This window comes from Barbus barbus, assembly GCF_936440315.1.
Source record: "Barbus barbus genome assembly, chromosome: 46".
Lineage (NCBI taxonomy): Eukaryota > Metazoa > Chordata > Actinopteri > Cypriniformes > Cyprinidae > Barbus > Barbus barbus.
In genome coordinates, this window is record NC_136724.1 from 14,395,258 (window position 1) to 14,414,023 (window position 18,766).

Here is an 18,766-nt window from a genome sequence, read left to right on the forward strand (position 1 = left end):
GCCATTGAGAATCCATTGCAATCAAGCAGTAAATCTAAAAAGAAATAGTGTAGGGTTTCTCAAGTACAGCTTTTCAAAGTCATTTCAGACACTCCTGCTATACTAAGTGGGTCACAAAATTATATATATATATATATATATATATATATATATATATATATATAAATATAAAAACGATTAAAAAGACATCAAAACGTACAAGTTCATCAGAGAAGAGGTAAAAAGTAAATCTTGAAACATTGCTTTCAATGAGTAAAAAAACTAAAAAAAAGCTAATTACGCAAAGCTTAAAAGCTGAATGTCAAGTTTATGATTAATAGGGGAGAATGGGGCTAGTTGTAACACTTTTTCTCCGGTGAATACTTCTGTTATTGAAAGTCAATTTCAAAGACTTGGCCATATTTTTCCTTGAACACTTCTACCGTTATTGCTTAGAAAAAAACACATTAAACATTTTCGTAATTGACTTTTGACTCAAACCCTCAAGAGTTACAGAGATAAAGCCCTTGTGATGAGTGGAAGCTGGGTTGGGATAAAAGTGAAGTCAAAATCAAGTGCAGGGACTAGCAGTGGAAAGTCATCCAACAGTTCAAACCTTTCTTTTTAATGATCTCTCCTGGCTCTTCGGAAAAGGTAATTGGCTAAATCGTGGGGAGGAACTCACCTGCTGGGAAAGTTGCTCTGCAGCTTTTAAAATGGAACACAGATTTCCCCACATACACAGTGAGGTTCAAAAACCTGGGATCACACTGAAAATGTACGTAAACATTATAAAGACTTTCAAAAATTTATATCAATGCTGACATTATAAGATGCAAATAAAAAAAGTATTTCATGAGTAAAATACAAAATGAATAATTCATTTAATAATTTGAATAATTACTGTAATCAAAAATACAGTAAAAACAATAATATTGTGAAACATTATTACAATGTGTTTTCAATTTGAATATATTTTAAATAATTTATTCCAGACAAAGCTGAATTCCAGCAGCCATTTCTTCAGTCTTCAATGTATATTACACGGTAACAGTGTAATTATACATTGAACAAAAGAACACCTTAAAATAAAGTGTAACCTTTATTGTTATCAGTTTTGAAAACTTTTGTGTTTTTGCTGCTTATTGTTTTTCTTGGAAACTGTGAAACTTTGTCACGATGCTTTGATGAATATAAAGTTCAAAAAACAGCTTTTGAAATAGAAATATTTTATAACATTATAAATGACTTTACTGTCAGTTTTGAGGAGATGAATTCTGATTCATAGTGTATCACAATTTCCACACAAACTGTAAAACGTGATCTCAGTCTTTCGGAGAAACAAAAGACTATCGGAAAACAAAGTTTTACTTAATAAAAACATTGCAAACAATTTCAGGTCATCTTCCATTGATTCCCTCTTTGATTTCCAATTTCTGCAGCTTGCACCTAACCCAGGCTTTCTCACATCTGCTCTTTAACACACTCCCACTCTAGCACACTCTGCCTTACTTTAGTATTTAAAAGAATATCCTGTACTTCACTCTTTTACACCTACATTTCAGTACTAGCTAATACATGGCCTACTTTGAAACTTTGTATTGCTGCACTTATGTTACTATCTCCTTATGAACGTCTTACACTGTAGCAATCCTTTTGTAGACTGCACGGAATAAAGAATACCAAATGAATATGTGTTACAGCACTCACTGTCAATTTCACTCATGCATGCTTAACTATAACGGTCATAAAACATTTCAAATAGTTATGGCCCTGGAAGCTGAAAGGTCAACTACAACATTTTATCTGTGCTACAATATACACCGATTTAACACTAAACTTTTGTAAAAGCAAAAGGTACTATAGGTGCCGTATTGGGAATATGGTCCAAGCTAAAAGGTTCATAGTTGTGCATTTATCGTAAAATAAAAATGATATGAATAGGAATGTGAAGATCAGAAAAAAAAATCAATACAATTAAGTCAAAAGCTAGATTTGCATTGTGGTTTAAAGAAAAAAAAAAAGTCTAAAATTAAATGGTCAACTTAAAACTTAATTTTCGAAAAACAACATCACAATCGAAACATCACAAGTGTATACAATAATAATAATAATGTGCAATAATAAAATATTATACAATACCATTATTGTAATAAATAAATAAAAATGCAGCACTTTTTCTAATAATAAATGTAACTCTTTTGGAAAAAATATGTACTGAGCAAAACATAACTTTTCAGGGCTTTAGAGAGAGAATCTGAGCAAGTGCTGCTCTTCAGAAAAGTAATTTCACCATTATTAATCCTCCTTCTAAGTGAAACTGTTCTTTGATGGAACAGACGGCAAATTTAAAATCCATAAGCGAACTCTAAGATGAGCCATGGGAATCTTAAAAGGCTTGCTGGGTCACTCACATTAGCACTTTTTGTCTGATATGTTGCATGGCAAGAGCACATGCATCAGAATCCAGCTTTATATTCATGAAACACATACTCCAAAATCAAAGCCGTAAGTATGCTCTGATGTAGATATTCTTTTGTTCGTTCTTTTTGCCTGAAGTCCTTCAATCTTTTCAATCACCTTCTCTGCAATGGAGGACTCTATTTTTAAAGTCCTGCAGACGGTCACTGGCTATAGCCTCCCGGAGCGCTTTGAAGAAGCCAAGGTAATGCTCCATGTTGTGTAGCATGAGTAAAACACCAGCGAGAAGCTCGTTGGTCACCAGTAAATGATGAACATACACTCTCATATGCTTTTTACAGCAGTAGCAGCTGCAGCCCTCCACAAGTGGGCGGAAATCATCTTGATACCTGAAAATCAAACAGTGTTATGAGACCAATTGTCACACCACAACTGTCACAAGAGAATTCAATTTAAGGACTTTTAAGTGTGCAAAACATAAAAATAATTTTAAGGACAAATCTGCCATGCAAACAAAATATATAAAAGAAAAATAAATTATATATTTATTCATATATATAGTGCCCTCCAAAAATATTGGAAGAGTAAAGACAAAATTGCTCTGTTGCTTGTGGAGTCAAGACATTTACAAATATGATTAAAAGATGAATATGAGACAAAACTGCAGAATGTCACGTTTTATTATTGGGTGATTCAACACATAAATGTTTTACCAGCTAAGAAGATCAGCACTTTTAGAGTTTCATCCCTCTATCTGATGTGAGCATAAGTATTGGAACAGTTGCCTCACAGGTCTTTCTAAGTGAGCAGCTGTGTCCTGTTGCATTAATTCTTCAAATATTAAAAGCAGGGAATGTGTCGTATCAGTTATATCCATTACTTATGTATTCTGAATCTTGCATTCGATGATGGCACACAAACCAGGATGAAGATGAGGGAGCTGACTTTGAGAGAAAAGCAAGCAATTTGGATTCTAAAAGAAAAGAGGAAACCACCAGCGACACCAGCAACCAACAACGACCTGATCAGCTGAGAAAACAACAGTAGTTGATGACAGACAAATGAACCTGTGAAAATGAAAAAAGCTGTGAAAATGAACCCTAAAAGACGTGTCTGTAAAATCAACAACAACTTCCAGAAAGCTGGGGTGATGCTCTGACAATTTGCTGTCCTCAGGAGACTTTGACACAGAATAACATGCTACTCAGCAAGATACAAACCTCTGACCAGCACCAAAAATAGAAAGGCAAGATTTGAGTTTGCAAAAAAGCACAAAGGTGAGCCAGAAGAGTTTTGGAACTGTGTTTATGGACCAATGAGACGAAGATGAACCTTTATATAAGTGATGGGAAATCAAAAATGTGGAGAAAAAAAGGGAACTGCAGTGATCCCAAGCATACAGCCTCATCTGTAAAGCATGGTGGAGGTGGTGTCATGGCATGGGCATGCATGGCTGTCTCTGGAACAGGCCCTCTCAACCTTACTGATGACTTAATATATGATGACTGTAGCAGAATTCATTTGGAAGGGTACAAACCATCTCGCCTACCAATATTCAAGAAAATGCCTCCAGATTCATTGGGAAGTGCTTCATATTGCAGCAGGACAATGTCCCAAAACACCCTGCCAGTTCAGTCAAGAGTCTGGTGATGTCTAAGGGTCGCAGACTCACTGCTGTGATTGTGCGCAAGGGATCTGCAACTAAATAATAGCTTTTAATCTTTTATATCTGCCTTATGTTCAACTGTCCCAATACTTATGCTCACATCAATGAGTGGGATGAACTCTAAAAGTGCTGTTCTATTTATTTGGTAAAACATGTATGTGTTGAAACGGCTAATAATAAAATGTGACATTCTGTAGTTTTGTCTCATATTCATCTTTTAATCATATTTGCAAATGTCTTGACTCCACAAGCAACAGAGCAATTTTGTCTTTACTGTTCTAATACTTATGGAGGGCACTGTATATTAATAATATTTATATATAAAAATAATAAATATTAAATATATACTATAACTAAACATATTAAACAAATCTCATATATAATTAAATATATTAATATTTAATGAATAATAATAATAATAATATTTCATTAAGAATAAAAATCCCTCAGGTATTAAAAAGGAAACAGCTTTAAACACTTCAGTGTGATCTTCAACCAATCTGTATAGTGGTTTATAGAGCTGGAAGATAAAATAAAGTTCCATATAAATTCCATAAAATTCCATATTCCATAAAACATGTTTTGTTTATTGATGATATCACAGATGTTCTGTAGCTTAAAAGTATTTTTATATATTTACTTATCTATTTTTATTTTTTGTTATAAGAACCATAATATGGACCTAACAACAACTGTCAAATATTTCATGCAAAAAATAAAATATGCTGAAAATCTACTTAATCAAGTCAAGTAAGTAACAAGTCTGCCACGTTTGTTCTGCCCAACTGAGGAAAAAAGCATTACAATAAATCGTGCTACCAATAGTGATTAAATCTAACGATCAGTTAGCTCACATCACATCTAACCGTGCAAATTATTATTATTGTTATACTTTATTCTCAAATTATTGTTAACAAAATCAGCATTGCCTGACTATAAGTATAGCGTGTATTAACGTGTAGATTTCAATTTCTGTTTCAATTTTCTCTAATTGTTTTACCATTCAAATTAATAAATTCTTTTAACCCAAAAAGCAAATTATGCTCCCTTCGAACTGGTTTTCTTTAAAATACAAATCTTGTATAATCCCAGGCTATCAGTAATCAGAAGCACATTTAAAACTGGAATATAATTTAATCTCATTCACGTGTTTCATAAACACATAATCCTTTCTGGATTACAATCTGTACATACACACCTTTTATCTTTGAGGTTCATTTCGTAAGGAGTTGTATTTTCATCTCCATTTGAGTTCAGCTTCTTGACAGCAGGCATCTCTCCATTGAATTCCAACACTGTTTCAAACATACCACATGATTAAACATTCAGCACAACTGCTTTACATACAGTTGCGGTCAGACTTTTTAACCCTCTTGGTGAATATGAGCAAGGAAGGCTGTAAAAATAAACCTACATTGCTTATCTTTTCGAACCTTCACTCAAAAAAAATTAATTATAAAATAAATGTTTTTCTCCAATACACTTTGGCCTCAATTAATATTTTCCCATTAATATTAACATCTTTTAGCACAACAAGGTGACTAAGATCACAAAATTATTCAGCCGTGACTTTCTCTTTCACATGAGTAAATATGAGAAACACAAAGGCCAAATTCCCTTAATCATTCATCACAATGAGAAAAAAACTAAGTATATAGCTCTGATGTGCAGCAAAAGATTGTTGAGCTTCAAAATAGAAAGTGGCTATAAGAAAATAGCTAAAGAATTTGAAAATTCCAATCATCAGGGCAATAATTAAAATGTTGCAATCAAATGGTTGTGTTATGAGGAGGATAGTTTGAGTGGTCAAAGACTCACAGCGGGAGAACTGCTAAAATGAGTTGAGTCTTGGAGTCAGAAAACCTCAAAAAAAATATCAAACAGCACCTACATCACCACAAACTGTTTGAGAGGGCTTCAAGAAAAATCTTTTGCTCTCATCCAAAAACAAACTCCAGCATATTCAGTTGCCAGACAGGACTGGAAGTTAAAACAAGACTGTGTTGTATGGTCAGATGAAGCTTAAAAAAAGAGCTGTTTGGAACACTTGAGAAGGGTTTAAAACACAGGGATAAACCCCAATGTCCATGGTTGAATATACAGCTGGATCTTTAATGTTGTGGTGCTATTTTCCTAGACATCCTGTTCAGATAGATGGCATCATAGATTCTAATACCAACAGATTAAAAAAAAAATCACATTAAATCAAATAAATCACATAATGAGCTGTAGTTGGATCTTCCATTAGAACAATGATAAAAAAAACATCAAAATCCACAATCTCTGAAGAGATTTGTATGTGAGAAAAGTCTCTGATCTCTTGCCAGGTGTTCTCCAACCTCATCAGCCATTATAGCAGAAGACTCAGGGCTGTTATTTTGGCAAATGAAGGTTGCTAAAAGTACTGAATAAAAGGCGCCAATAACTGTGGTCATTGAGCATTGAATAAAAACATTTATATCATAATGCAATTTTACCATCGTTTTATGGATAAGACAAAGATTAACCTTTATCAAAGTAGCAAACGTTTGGAGGAACTGCAAATGATCCTAAGCATATAACCTCATCTGTAAAGCATAGTGGAGGTAGTGTCATAGCATGGCCATGCATTGCTGCCTCTGAAACAGATTCACTCATCTTTATTGATGAAGTAACGAATGATGGTGGCAGCAGAATGAATGCAGAAGTGTACAAAAGCATCTTGGCTACAAATGCTCAAAATCCAACCAGACTCATTGGGAAGTGCTTCAAATTGCAACAGGACAATGACCCAAAACACACTGCCAATTCAGTCAAGGAGTTAATCAGGGCAAAGAAATGGATTGACCAAGTCAATCTCCAGATTTAAATCCAATTGATCATGCATTTCACCAACTGAAGAGGAGACTAAAGGCAAAAACTCCCTAAAACAAGCAACAGCTGAAAATGGCTGCAAAACATTTCAGTCACACTTTATTTTAAGGTCCATTATCCATTATCAAACCATTAAATATGACTTTTGCCTCATTAAACTTCTAATTTGCTGCTTATTAATAGCTAGTTAGGTATTCAAATTTAGGTATTGGGTAATATTAGGGATGTAGAATGTGGTCATGCAGAATATGTGCTTTATAAGTACTAATAAACAGCCAATATATTAATAATAGAATGCTAATAAGCAACTAGTTAATACTGAGAATTGGTCCCTAAAGTGTTACCAGCATTTCTTGTACATTTGATTAAAGGTAAACAGTCCCAATCCTTATGCTTATATTAGATTGTGGTTAGTGAATGACAAAGATTGAAGGTCTCGCTCAGTAAAATACTAGTGGAATCATAAATAAATAGAAAATCATATTATAATAAAATCATATAACTATACAGTGACCAAAAGTTTTTATCTTACAGTATTTCTAAAGGATAATCATTTGATTTCAACATGGGGCGGCCCACATAAGGCTACCCACTACATGTAAAATAAATAGGCTACTTAATAAATTAATAAGCTATTTATATGACATGAGTTAATTGTGAGTGTATTTTGAAAAATGTTAAAAAATATTTACTGTTTTACACCTAAAATTACTGAGTGCGTGTTAAATTGTACAGATTGTACAGAAAAACAGGAAAAAACACACAAGAGAGAAAGAAGAAAAATAAGTGAAAAGAGAGCACAAAGTGGAGGTTTAGAGATGTAGAGAGGGTGTGAAAGAGAAGAGCGGTGTAGAGTAGAACCTGCAGTGAGAATCAGGGTGAAGCTACAGCCAGTCTCCCTGCAGAGCTCTCTAATTGGCTGAGGGGATATTTCTTTCCTGATTCTGCAAGTGCCTGTCCTGAACTCTATTACCATCTTAACACATCGATTAGCTTCTTCTAAGAACAGACTGCTGCACACCAAACAGTCCGAATCAATTATTGATGCCTGATAGTGAATTTTTTATGTCTCTTCATGTGATCCAGATACTTTGCAGACATATGCAGGGGTATCTGTTCTCACAGAACAGCCTTTTGAAAATAAAAACCAACATTAAAATGTGGGAAACCATAATGAGGTTTGACTTCATACATGTGCCTGCTGAAATTGAGGATACAAGATGGATTTCCCAGGGCTCTGGTTCTGTTTGAAACGAGACAATTATTTAATTTGACTGGGGCCTGAACAAACACACACTCTCTCGAAGACTTTATTATTTAAACTCACACTTAATTATCTGAATCAACCAGCAGAAGCACAGCCCCACTTCCACCAAGCCATGCTGAGAAAAACAGTCCCACATGCTGATCATTGCTTCTGCTGGCAGTGAACGGGTAGCTGACACTTTAAATATAACTTTACTCATTCATATTATTGTGCTGAACAGCTCCTTTATATCACAATATGAATCTGAAACAGCCTTCCTTCAAAATGAAAGATTCAGTTTTCAAATACTGTCTATACATACAAGGACAAAATGCAATAACTATGACAACGTTGAAACTGTAAAATGCTGCCAATTGTTTTTAAATTGAATTTTGACTGATTTATTATCAATTCTCACCCTCCATTTTCTCTAAACAGAACCTTTTAACCCTGTAAAATCCTGACATTTGAAAAAATAGTGAGATTTCTTTTTTAATTGCACCTTGAGACAAAGTAAAAAAAAAAAAAAATCTGAGTATAACATTTGATACATCAGGCTTTTATAGCAAATATATTATGATATAAGAAAATATGGAGTTCACACTCGAAGAGAAAAAAAATCTATTTGATTCAGAGCCAAACTGAGCAAAAATATGCAATTTGGTAAAGTTGATATTTATTTGGTACACCGTTATTTTATTACAGTATACAACTACTTGCATAAAATGCATATAAATAAAAGTTTCCAATATATCTTATATGTATAATATAATATATATAATATATATATATTAGTATGATAATATTTGAATGCTTAGTTTTATGATCTATAGCTTTTATTGTGGTGGAAAACATATAATGCAATGCAATGATGATTAAGACGTACTAGTGAAAGTGAAAGTGACGTGACATACAGCCAAGTATGATGACCCATACTCAGAATTCGTGCTCTGCATTTTAACCCATCCCACGTGCACACACACAGCAGTGAACACACACACCGTGAACATACACCCGGAGCAGTGGGCAGCCATTTATGCTGCGGCGCCCGGGGAGGAGATGAGGGTTCGGTGCCTTGCTCAAGGGCACCTCAGTCGTGGTATTGAGGGTGGAGAGAGCGCTGGACATTCACTCCCCCCACCTACAATCCCTGCCAGCCCGAGACTCGAACCTGCAACCTTTGGATTACGAGTCCGACTCTCTAACCATTAGGCCACGACTTCCCCTACTAATGATTATTCGTCAAAAACCTAATGTATCATATTTGACGCTCACATTTTAACATGATTTTTTTAACATGATTTTATGTATGGATAATCAAGTAAAGTTAAAATTAAATATATTAATATATGTTAAATATATTAAATATGTCTAAAAATATTAATAACAATATAAAAGTTATTATGTTTACTTTATAAAAATAACAGCATGTGTATAAAAATAGACACGTGTGCCATGAGATGAAGATGAACAGTTTTATACTTAAACTAAAAGGCCTTTTACTTGCTAAAAAAGATTTACCTATCAAATGACAGAAGGCATGTAGCAGATTGTGTACAATAGTTGTTCCCTGCAAATGTTTATAATTTAGAGACCTTAGAAATTAGTATATCAAATAAGATGCAGTAGGTTTTATATGGTTAAGAAAGTGTAGGAAACCTGTATCTTTTCAAAAGTATAGCTATGGGCTTCTGCACACCTGTAAGGGTTGATTTACCTGCCGTCTCAGGGTCGGGATCAATGGTGTAGTTAAAGGAGAGTGCACAGCCTCGCTCCGTCACCTGGAAGGGGAAGAAGCTCTCAAACAGGTCGACTCCTGCTTCAACACAGCTGATGACCTCATCAGGACGACCAACCCCCAGCACCAACCTGACACAGATGGTAAAAGCTCAATGTCAATGCACTGCAAGTTCAGGCTTAAAATACAATACGAGTCAAATGCAATGTTTTTTTTGCCTTAATGGGAGTTATTATTCATTAAAGGTTAACTATAAAGTTAATTAAAGGTCATAGTTGTCTCTGCATGTAAAGCTAAGATAGGAAAACGTATTTAAACATTGAATAAATTACACACTTCAGCTGTAAGATCTCACAATGCATTTTTTCCTATTGGTTTGGTAATACTTTTCTCAGTGTACCTCAGTAAGACAGATTATAGTCAACCCCAAAGATAAATCAAAGCCAAGTTCAGCCCAGGGTAAATCATTAAGTATTAATACAAAACCAGTGAATCTGCAGTTTTTTTTTGGGGCAGTATAGTGCATTTCAATGGAGATCCAAAAGCTCTCTCAAACAGATCAAGAAAGCCATGCAGTGGAACACAAATTGTTTTTGAGGTTAGAAGTTTGGATAGTTGCACAAAGCAAAATGAGGAGCAATAACACATTCTAACATGGACAAACAGACAAAAAGACAATCTCACACACACATAAACACACGTTAGGAGGTGGTATTTTTTGTTTTTAAAAGAGGTCTCATGAGAATATACTGTAATACTGTGAAATAGTTTAAGTAATTAAAATAATTTTTTCTATTTTAATACATTTTTAAAGTATCATTTGTTCCTGTGATGTGATGCAAACTAAATTTCAGCAGTCGTTACTCCAGTCTTCAGCGTTACATTATCCTTCAGAAATCATTTTAATATGCCGATTTGCTGCTCAAGCAATATTTCTTATGCTGATAACAATTGTACTGTTTAATATTTTTTTGGAAACCATTATATGTTTTCAGGATCCTTTGATGAATAGAAAGTTCAAAATAACAGCATTTATTTGAAACAGAAATCTTTTATAAGATTATAAACATTTTTAGTGTCACTTTCGATGAATTTAATGCATCCTTGCTGAAAAAAAAAAAAAAGAATTAACTTCTTTTCAAAACTTTTCAACAAAACATAACAGTGTGAAAATACATCATGTAATAAAAGCATAAATACTGCAGGACAGAAACATCTTGTCCTGCTCTATACCTAAATTATATATCCTGTCCTCCAGCCCGTCTGCCTCACAACCTTCTCCAGCTCCAGTTATTTGTGACCTGAGATATACCCAAGGGAAATGTCGGTTTCTAACAAAACTATAAAGCCCAGTGGGAAGCATCCCTCTTAAGACCCTGCTGTGCCACAAGGACGCTTCCAAATCCAGACTGCTTTACTTCCAGCCATTGTCTCTGTGTGGTTCTGTAACCTCCAAGTCAACCTCAAAGAGAGGGAGATCAGAGAAATCAATCATTACACCACAAGGAACTCAAGATGAAGTCTGTTCCTGAAACCTTTCTAACCCCAGCACTTCCAGTTCCCCGGAAGGGATGAGGTGGTTGCTATGGGCTGCCGGTGGAATGGAGTGTTGCTATGGCTGCTTTAAATCGAGGTGCATAATCAGAGAGTAATAAGTTGGGGAAGATCTAGCCACTCAATCTCCGACTGAAGAAACGACTGAGCCTGAGAGGCAGAAATTTAAATAGATGCCTTTTTTCACCTGGGTTTTTCTTGGGGAAGCTCTGCAGATGTCGCTTTAATCAGCTGAACCCTCACATCCTGCTCCATGGCAGCAGAATGAAATCCATCCAGGACAAATCCGCCCACAGGACGCTTGGCAGTCTCTCGTGCCGACCGGAGCCTCTCCTCCAAAATGTCTCCACCCTCCACAACACCAAATATCTCGGCCTGTTTTAATTCCTGTAAAAAATATTTTTTGCTGTTCAAAGTTATTTTTTATGTTTAAGACTCATGCTTTTATAGTGTCTGAACAATTACAGACAAATCTGAAAAAACATATGTGTTTGTGCTTTAGGAAGTTATAATATTAGGCTATACTGTTAGTGCTAAACTGCTGGATGATAGAAATTTGTTCAAATGATAGGAGTAGGGTAATTTGAGCCAAATGTCCTTTGGCCCAATGGCTCAGCCCTTCTTATGATTATAAGGGACTGTAATTCTACCTTATATTTCATTCATTTTAAACCAAACATTTTTTATTTGGTTCTTTGTTTTGAACTTGATTTTGTTCTGAAAATTTGAAATACACCTTGTTTATAAAAATTGACCATGACGTTTTTAAGAAACTGTATTTGCCTGCAACATTTATACTCAACTTTCCCTCTCCCTAGGCTTGATTTACCCCTCACTAGGGGCAAGTTGTGCCAAGAGACTACTTTTTTTTTTAAAAGCAGTTTATTTTATATCCTAAGTGATTATTCCCGAGGATACACCACATCCTGAAATTTATGTTGGACACATTACTAGCTGGGTTTCCATCCAAAGTTGCGTTTTTAACTTGTGCGCAAAATTAGAATGTCCCATAAAACATTTGCGAATAAGCACGGTTTCCATCTAACGTGTCAAAGAGAAAAAAATTGTCACTTCCTGATAAACTGGCACTAAATATCACAAAGAAAAGCAATGAGTGTGTGCAATGAGCTCAGTCCACTTTTTAGTCAGGTTATGCCGTCCCATCGCACAAAGTCACATGACTTTTTTTGACGTACATGGAGGAATTTATTCGGCAAATGCGTTTCAAACTCCAATTATTTGCATTAACCCTTTCTCGCACAAGACAAAAACCAACCCAAGTGAGCGTAAAAACTTTTTTGCAAATTAAGGGATGGAAACATAGCTACTCTCATGTGCTCACTTTAAACACACCAAGTAAAAACTGGCTCAACTCACTCCACTCTCCTATGTTAAAATCTAATTTTGTCATAAAATCTCTTTGCGATGTATAGACAGATTCAGTTTAGAAAAATCTTCAAAAAAAGAAGTTGTTTAGAAGAATCTTTTTGTATAAAGTCTTTATTCTGCTGTTCTTCCAGGCAGTCAAGCCCTGAATAGTATAAAATATGACCATTTGTCATTTTTATGGGAAATGTATCCTGCAATCTCTAACAGGTATTCCAGTATTCAGTCTGTGTTTTTGTGTAGTAACCTGAGTTTTCTGGTGCAACACCAGACATTCATCCAGATGAGCCAGAGTCCTGTCCACTGCTTTACGGACTCTCTTGCGAGAGGTACCGGCCTGCCAGGTCTCGCCGTCTGCCATGCTCTGATAGCAGTCCGGCTGGATAGCTGCCTGAATCGCCATGAACCGAGCCACTGTCAGCTCTATCCTCCCACCGCTGCCCCACACTGACACTGTCTGTTAAATCACACACAACCATTAAATCCCTCACAATTAACAGTAAAGGCACGGCATAGCTTCAAAGGACACAAAAGCTCTCTATAAGCCAAACCGCATCAGCTGAAAACCAATGAGATTTTACTAAATTGAATATTTGCAATGATTTAATGGAATCTGAGTCAGTCTCAGTGACAAAAGATGCTGAAAACAATCATTCGATACAGTTCTCTAACCTTGTTGGTGACGTGACCAGCGGGGCTTGTGTTCGCAGAATCATACAGAGAGCAGAAAACCGCAGCATCATGAAGACCTGTGTAGGAAACCATTAGCTCACGTCAGAGAAAAAGCTTATCAGACGTCTATTGTTACTTGCACAACTCAAGAAGCTACTTCTAATCAAAATAGACGTCTTGCATACAAATCTAAAACGTTTTAACACCAGTTTCAAAGACTGAAATTTTAAAGCTATAAATAGTGCAAACACAACATATGACGAACTGCAAAATACATTTGTATTATTCATCCATTTACTAAATCCTCAACAGCAATCGAATGCATAAGAACAGTCCAATGCAATCAGGCAGAACACTTGTTCATTATAACAAAACTGTTTACTGGCGAAATAACCAAGAGCTCAACTCATTATTCTGAAGATATAAAAATGCATTTATATGGAGATTAGGACAAATTGGGGCACTGATGAGTGTCGTCGATGGCGAAAGTGTACATTTGCATAGCTTGTACTAACTAATTCTCAACTGTAGATTAGACGATTGTGAACATGTATGATATGACTCTGAAGAGGAATCTAAATTTGGCGGTATTGCATGGAAATGATGAGGTGAACTTCAGTGACCAACATTATCATGTACAATAATTGTATTTTTGTAATTATCCAAATGGAGAGGTAGCAGCCGCCTCAAGTCACCCTTTGAAATGTATTCACGGTCACACATCTTAATATCGTGAATGCAATTACCTTCCTCATTTCTGGTTGGATTGCTGAAGGCAACGACTGAAACAGTGCCCTTCTTTTCGTTACAGTTGCAAAATTAAACTTCAAAAATTCAAAATTCAAAAATGCATCTGTGGTATGCATCCAAGTATGAATGCATAATTATTTCTAAATAGTCACTTAGTAGTCAGCTACTGAGGGAGAGAATCTGAAAACATGCCTTCAGAATTAAAAATGAGCACCCCCCACTGGTAAATTTAGATTGGTTGAAAGCTAAAATAATTTCAAAACCAAACAAGTTTTTATTTAATATGAATTAAAATTTTATTAAAGCTTATGTTTGGGATATTGCAGTGTTTAATTTCTACTAGTGGCACCAGTTGGAGCAATAGAAGTGGCTTGAAACCAGTTTCAAGTTTATTTATTTTTGAAGATTTGCTGTCAGCTAGCGGTTTCACCTTCAAGAACAGTTTAACTATTCAAAAATTCTAGTACTGCAAGCAAAAGAGAGATAATTTTATCAAGTCCTTCAAGTCTCAAAGCTTGTGCAGAATCAGCCTATAGCCAATTACATTTATTTTTAAATTGGGATCATCTTCAAAAGTGTAATACTTTCTTCCACAGTCTCAGCTCCAGAACCTCTTTGGCCATTTATAATCCACTTGATGTGTGAATTTTCAAACTGTGTGAACTGCTTCTAGATCTATTAGCCAACTGAGAAAATGTTTACTCCCACACTGCTGGATAGCAATGACTTATAATGCTTTTGAAAATAGCAGAAAAGCAACAAAGATGATCTTTTCAAGGACTGACTTTTCAATGATCTTGAACAAACTACCAGTGACAGCATGTTTTTTGAGTAGAATCTGTTAGCATTCCTATTCATCTCAATAGCAGTTGCTGGACTTGAATTAAATGATTTAAGTCTGCCATATTAGGCTGAGGACCAAAAAACTTTTTGCATCAATCACCTGACTAATTACTTTAGAACTGCGGGAAATGACAACAGTGGGACTAGCTGAGAAAAGGGCATGCATGGGAACAGTCAAATTTTTAAAAGCCATTTAAAAAAATTCAGACATCTCGGGGCCTCGTTTTTAAAATGTTGTGCAGAAACCAGCTCTCAAATATGCATCTAGTGATTCATAGAATGAACGTACACACAAAAAATGCACGTTTGCCTCTCTTTTAGATGTAAAATCTATGAATCGCAAATGATCTTGAACTTGTGTGCAATTGAATGGTTTCAGCTCTCTGCCTTCTAAATGACTCCTAATTAACGTCATTAACATATAAAAGATCATATCGTCCAAATCCTTTCATTTGGAACAGCTTACATTTCCAAAAACCTGTGGTACTCGGACAAGAAAAAGTGTGTACGCCTGCTCAAGACCCTGACGTGACACTAAGCACTTTTCCACGTCAAAGGCAGTTTTTACAAATATGAGCGTTGGAGTGGATTTAAGTGCACGCACACTCTAAGATCAAATCTGTGCGCACGCACACTTTATAAATGAGGCACCCTGTACTTATAATTAAATATCTTATAAAGATATCCTTATAGAGACACTGTCTGAGGACATTTTTAACCAAGAGAAAGCAAATAACAAAACGTTAGTAAAATGCTAACCTGCAAACTTTCTGACACCCTCTTTGAATTCCTCCAGAACCTCATGATGCTCTGCACTGAAAAAGAAAAAAGTGCTAAAAACTAAAACTGTAGATATATCAAATAAATGATTAAAAATATAAATAAATCAAACCTTTTCCAACATGGATTTATTTATTTTTTTGCAAAACTTAATGCAAGATTCATCCCTAATAATACTTTAATAATTTTATTTTTTATTTACACTACTGGTCAAAAGGTTTTTTTATATTTCAATAAAAGAAGTCTTACCAAGTGCTCACCAAGGCTGCATTTATTTGATCAAAAATACAGTAAAAGCACAAATGTTTCTATTATTTCTATTTTAAATAACTCTTTTCTATTTTAATAAATTTTAAAATGTAATGTTTTCCTGTGATGCAAACTCCATTACTCCATTTCTCAGTGTCACATGAAAGTTCAAAAGAACAGTATTTATTTGAAATAAAAATCTTTTGTAACATTACATCTCTGTCTTTTCTGTCTGTCACTTTTGATCAATTCAATCCGCCCTTTCTAGGAAAAAAAAAATCACACCCCAAACGTTTGATTATTATTAAACAGTAAAAGCTGTTAATAATACATTAATAATAGTACAAAATGTGTCTTGAGCAGCAAATCATTATATTACAATGATTTCTGAATGATCATGTGACACTGAAGACTGCAGTAATGATGCTGAAAATTCAGCTTTGCCATCACAGGAACATTTTTATAAATTAATATATATATATATATATATATATATATTTTTTTTTTTTTTTATTATTATTATTATTGTAATGATATTTCATAATACTACTGTTTTTACTGTATTTTAAACAAAGTACAAACAGCATAAATTTTTTTTAAAAAGATTACTGTTCCAAACTTTTGATCGGTATGTATAAAAGTCAGGACCACAAAAATCTAATAAATTACTACTCTCATAGACTTCTATCCACTGTGAATGCTGTGAAAACTGTCACAACGTCAAATTTTGTGAATTGAGATCTGTCTTGCAGTTTTACAGACCCACGTTTGGTTAGAAACACTGTTGCCCAACTATTTAGTGAATTCCTGTCCCTGAATGTATAAACTGAATTTATAATTTATAATATGTATAGCTACATTCTTACAGGCTATCCACTGACACCTGCGTGACTGATGGCAGGTCTCTCAAAGTGTGTAATGTGTCCTGGGTCAGATGGGGAACAGTTGCACAGCGAGTGTACAGGAGACAGCCGGGCACCTCCAGTGAATGCTGCCCTGATTTTCCCAGTCCAGTCAAAACTCCCAGGCGACATCCCTGCACCACTCGAGACAGTTCCAGTTTCATCCCACTTGTGGAGCTGTAGCTTCCTAATGTGAATGTTTCTCAGATTTAGAGGAAATCACAGCTTGTCGCCTGCATAAACAACATTCATCCTCTTTATTCTGTCATTTTCCGGAGACATATAATGCTTGAGATGCACACATGCACTTATGAATGAAATAGAAGACATGACTGTCAAGTTTACCAGCAGGAATTTATGTACTTTATAACGGAAAGCAAAGTTTTCTACACAACGAATCACAGTACGCCGCGAAAACTTATTAGCAGTGAATTAAAATATAATAAGTCATATTCGACAATAAATCATCTCAAGCTTACCAATTTGATGTTAGCAGCCTCAGAGAGCAGGACATGTGTGAACTTCGGGTCGCAGAAATATTTCGTAGCGCTTTGACTCGGGTCTCACAGTTACGACGTCATAACATTTCTACAGCGCACTGAGCGCAGAAATAAAACTATTTTATATATATATTCAATTCATAAACCCCCCTCATACTGAAATGGAAGAAGCATTGTGTCTTTAGATTTTTACTAAGAATCACTCATTAAATCTGAACGTTACATTATTATGTCTGTTCCTTCAACAGATCAACAGATCAATACAGGTGTGGACGAGTCAGCTCCAGAAACAAAGCAGCACATGGCAGACAAAATCAGAGACAACCTGTAAGGACCAGACGGCTTAAAGCATTTTTTTAATGGAATATTTTAAAATATTTTGTGTTTGTGCATACAATATGATTGCAGTATAATCAAAAATAAAAAATATGTTTATTTTTTATTTATCAAGGACAACACACATTTATTAACACTTTAAGCCAATTTAGATCATTTTTGGGGGGGACTGCTCCAGGATATTTCTACCTTACCTCTATCAGTGGTGGGCCTTTTGTAGCCTATGCAAAAAAAAAAAAAAAACCTGTTGTTTTCATCTTATATTATATGTGTCTCACTGGATATTTGCTATGAATAATTAGCCTAAAATACAATGTACCAAAAAGTTAAACTGTGAATCTGTAAATATGAATTTATAAATATCTTATACTATAATTTATTAGATATTTATAATGTATAAGATTGTAGTATAATATAAATTATACTACATAATATGATAAACTAACAATCTGCTTGTTTGATTGTTAGCTGACATATTCAGAAAGACGTTTGTTGAATATCTTCATAATATCAGTGTTGGCAACCAAACAATATTGGTGCCCATTGGCTTCCATTGTAAAGAATACCACTGAAACATTTCTAAAATATCTTCTTTTGTGTTTCACCGTTCAATGCTGTTTGATGTAGAGCTTACAGCTGCGCTCTCTCGACAGGATGTTTAACTTTGATCAGGATCCTCCATTTGTTCAGTTTCATGTTTCAACTACAGTTTTAAAAAAACATTTAGGCCTATTGTTTTCACTCTTAAAACCAACTCATTTTAAAATCACCTACATTCTTAATAATTATTATTTTATTTATAATTTATTAAATATATATATTTATTTATTTATTTATTTATTTATATAAATATATATGTATATTACTACAATAAACACTACAAAGGTATAA

At 34.7% G+C, this 18,766-nt stretch overlaps 1 protein-coding gene across 1 annotated transcript; it reads right to left on the reverse strand.

Annotated features, from left to right (window-relative positions):
• Nucleotides 1-840: 840 nt before the first annotated feature.
• Nucleotides 841-17,597, reverse strand: LOC306865081 (queuine tRNA-ribosyltransferase accessory subunit 2-like). Its single transcript, XM_079409447.1, has 9 exons — nt 17,519-17,597; nt 17,004-17,272; nt 15,868-15,923; nt 13,516-13,592; nt 13,091-13,300; nt 11,645-11,844; nt 9,883-10,034; nt 5,265-5,361; nt 841-2,789 (listed from the first exon to the last, which is right to left on the reverse strand). The coding sequence occupies exons 2-9, from the start codon at nt 17,201-17,203 to the stop codon at nt 2,552-2,554; spliced, it is 1,230 nt and encodes a 409-aa protein (XP_079265573.1). The 5' UTR covers nt 17,204-17,272; nt 17,519-17,597; the 3' UTR covers nt 841-2,551.
• Nucleotides 17,598-18,766: the final 1,169 nt, after the last annotated feature.

Coding starts and splice junctions, on each gene's coding strand:
- LOC306865081 (XM_079409447.1), bottom strand. CDS start 17,203: ATGAAACTGGAACTGTCTCGAGTGGTGCAGGGATGTCGCCTGGGAGTT. Junction 13,593..15,867: donor GGGTGTCAGAAAGTTTGCAG/GTTAGCATTTTA, acceptor TTTCCTACACAG/GTCTTCATGATGCTGCGGTT. Junction 10,035..11,644: donor CTTCCCCAAGAAAAACCCAG/GTGAAAAAAGGC, acceptor CATCTGTGTCAG/GTTGGTGCTGGGGGTTGGTC.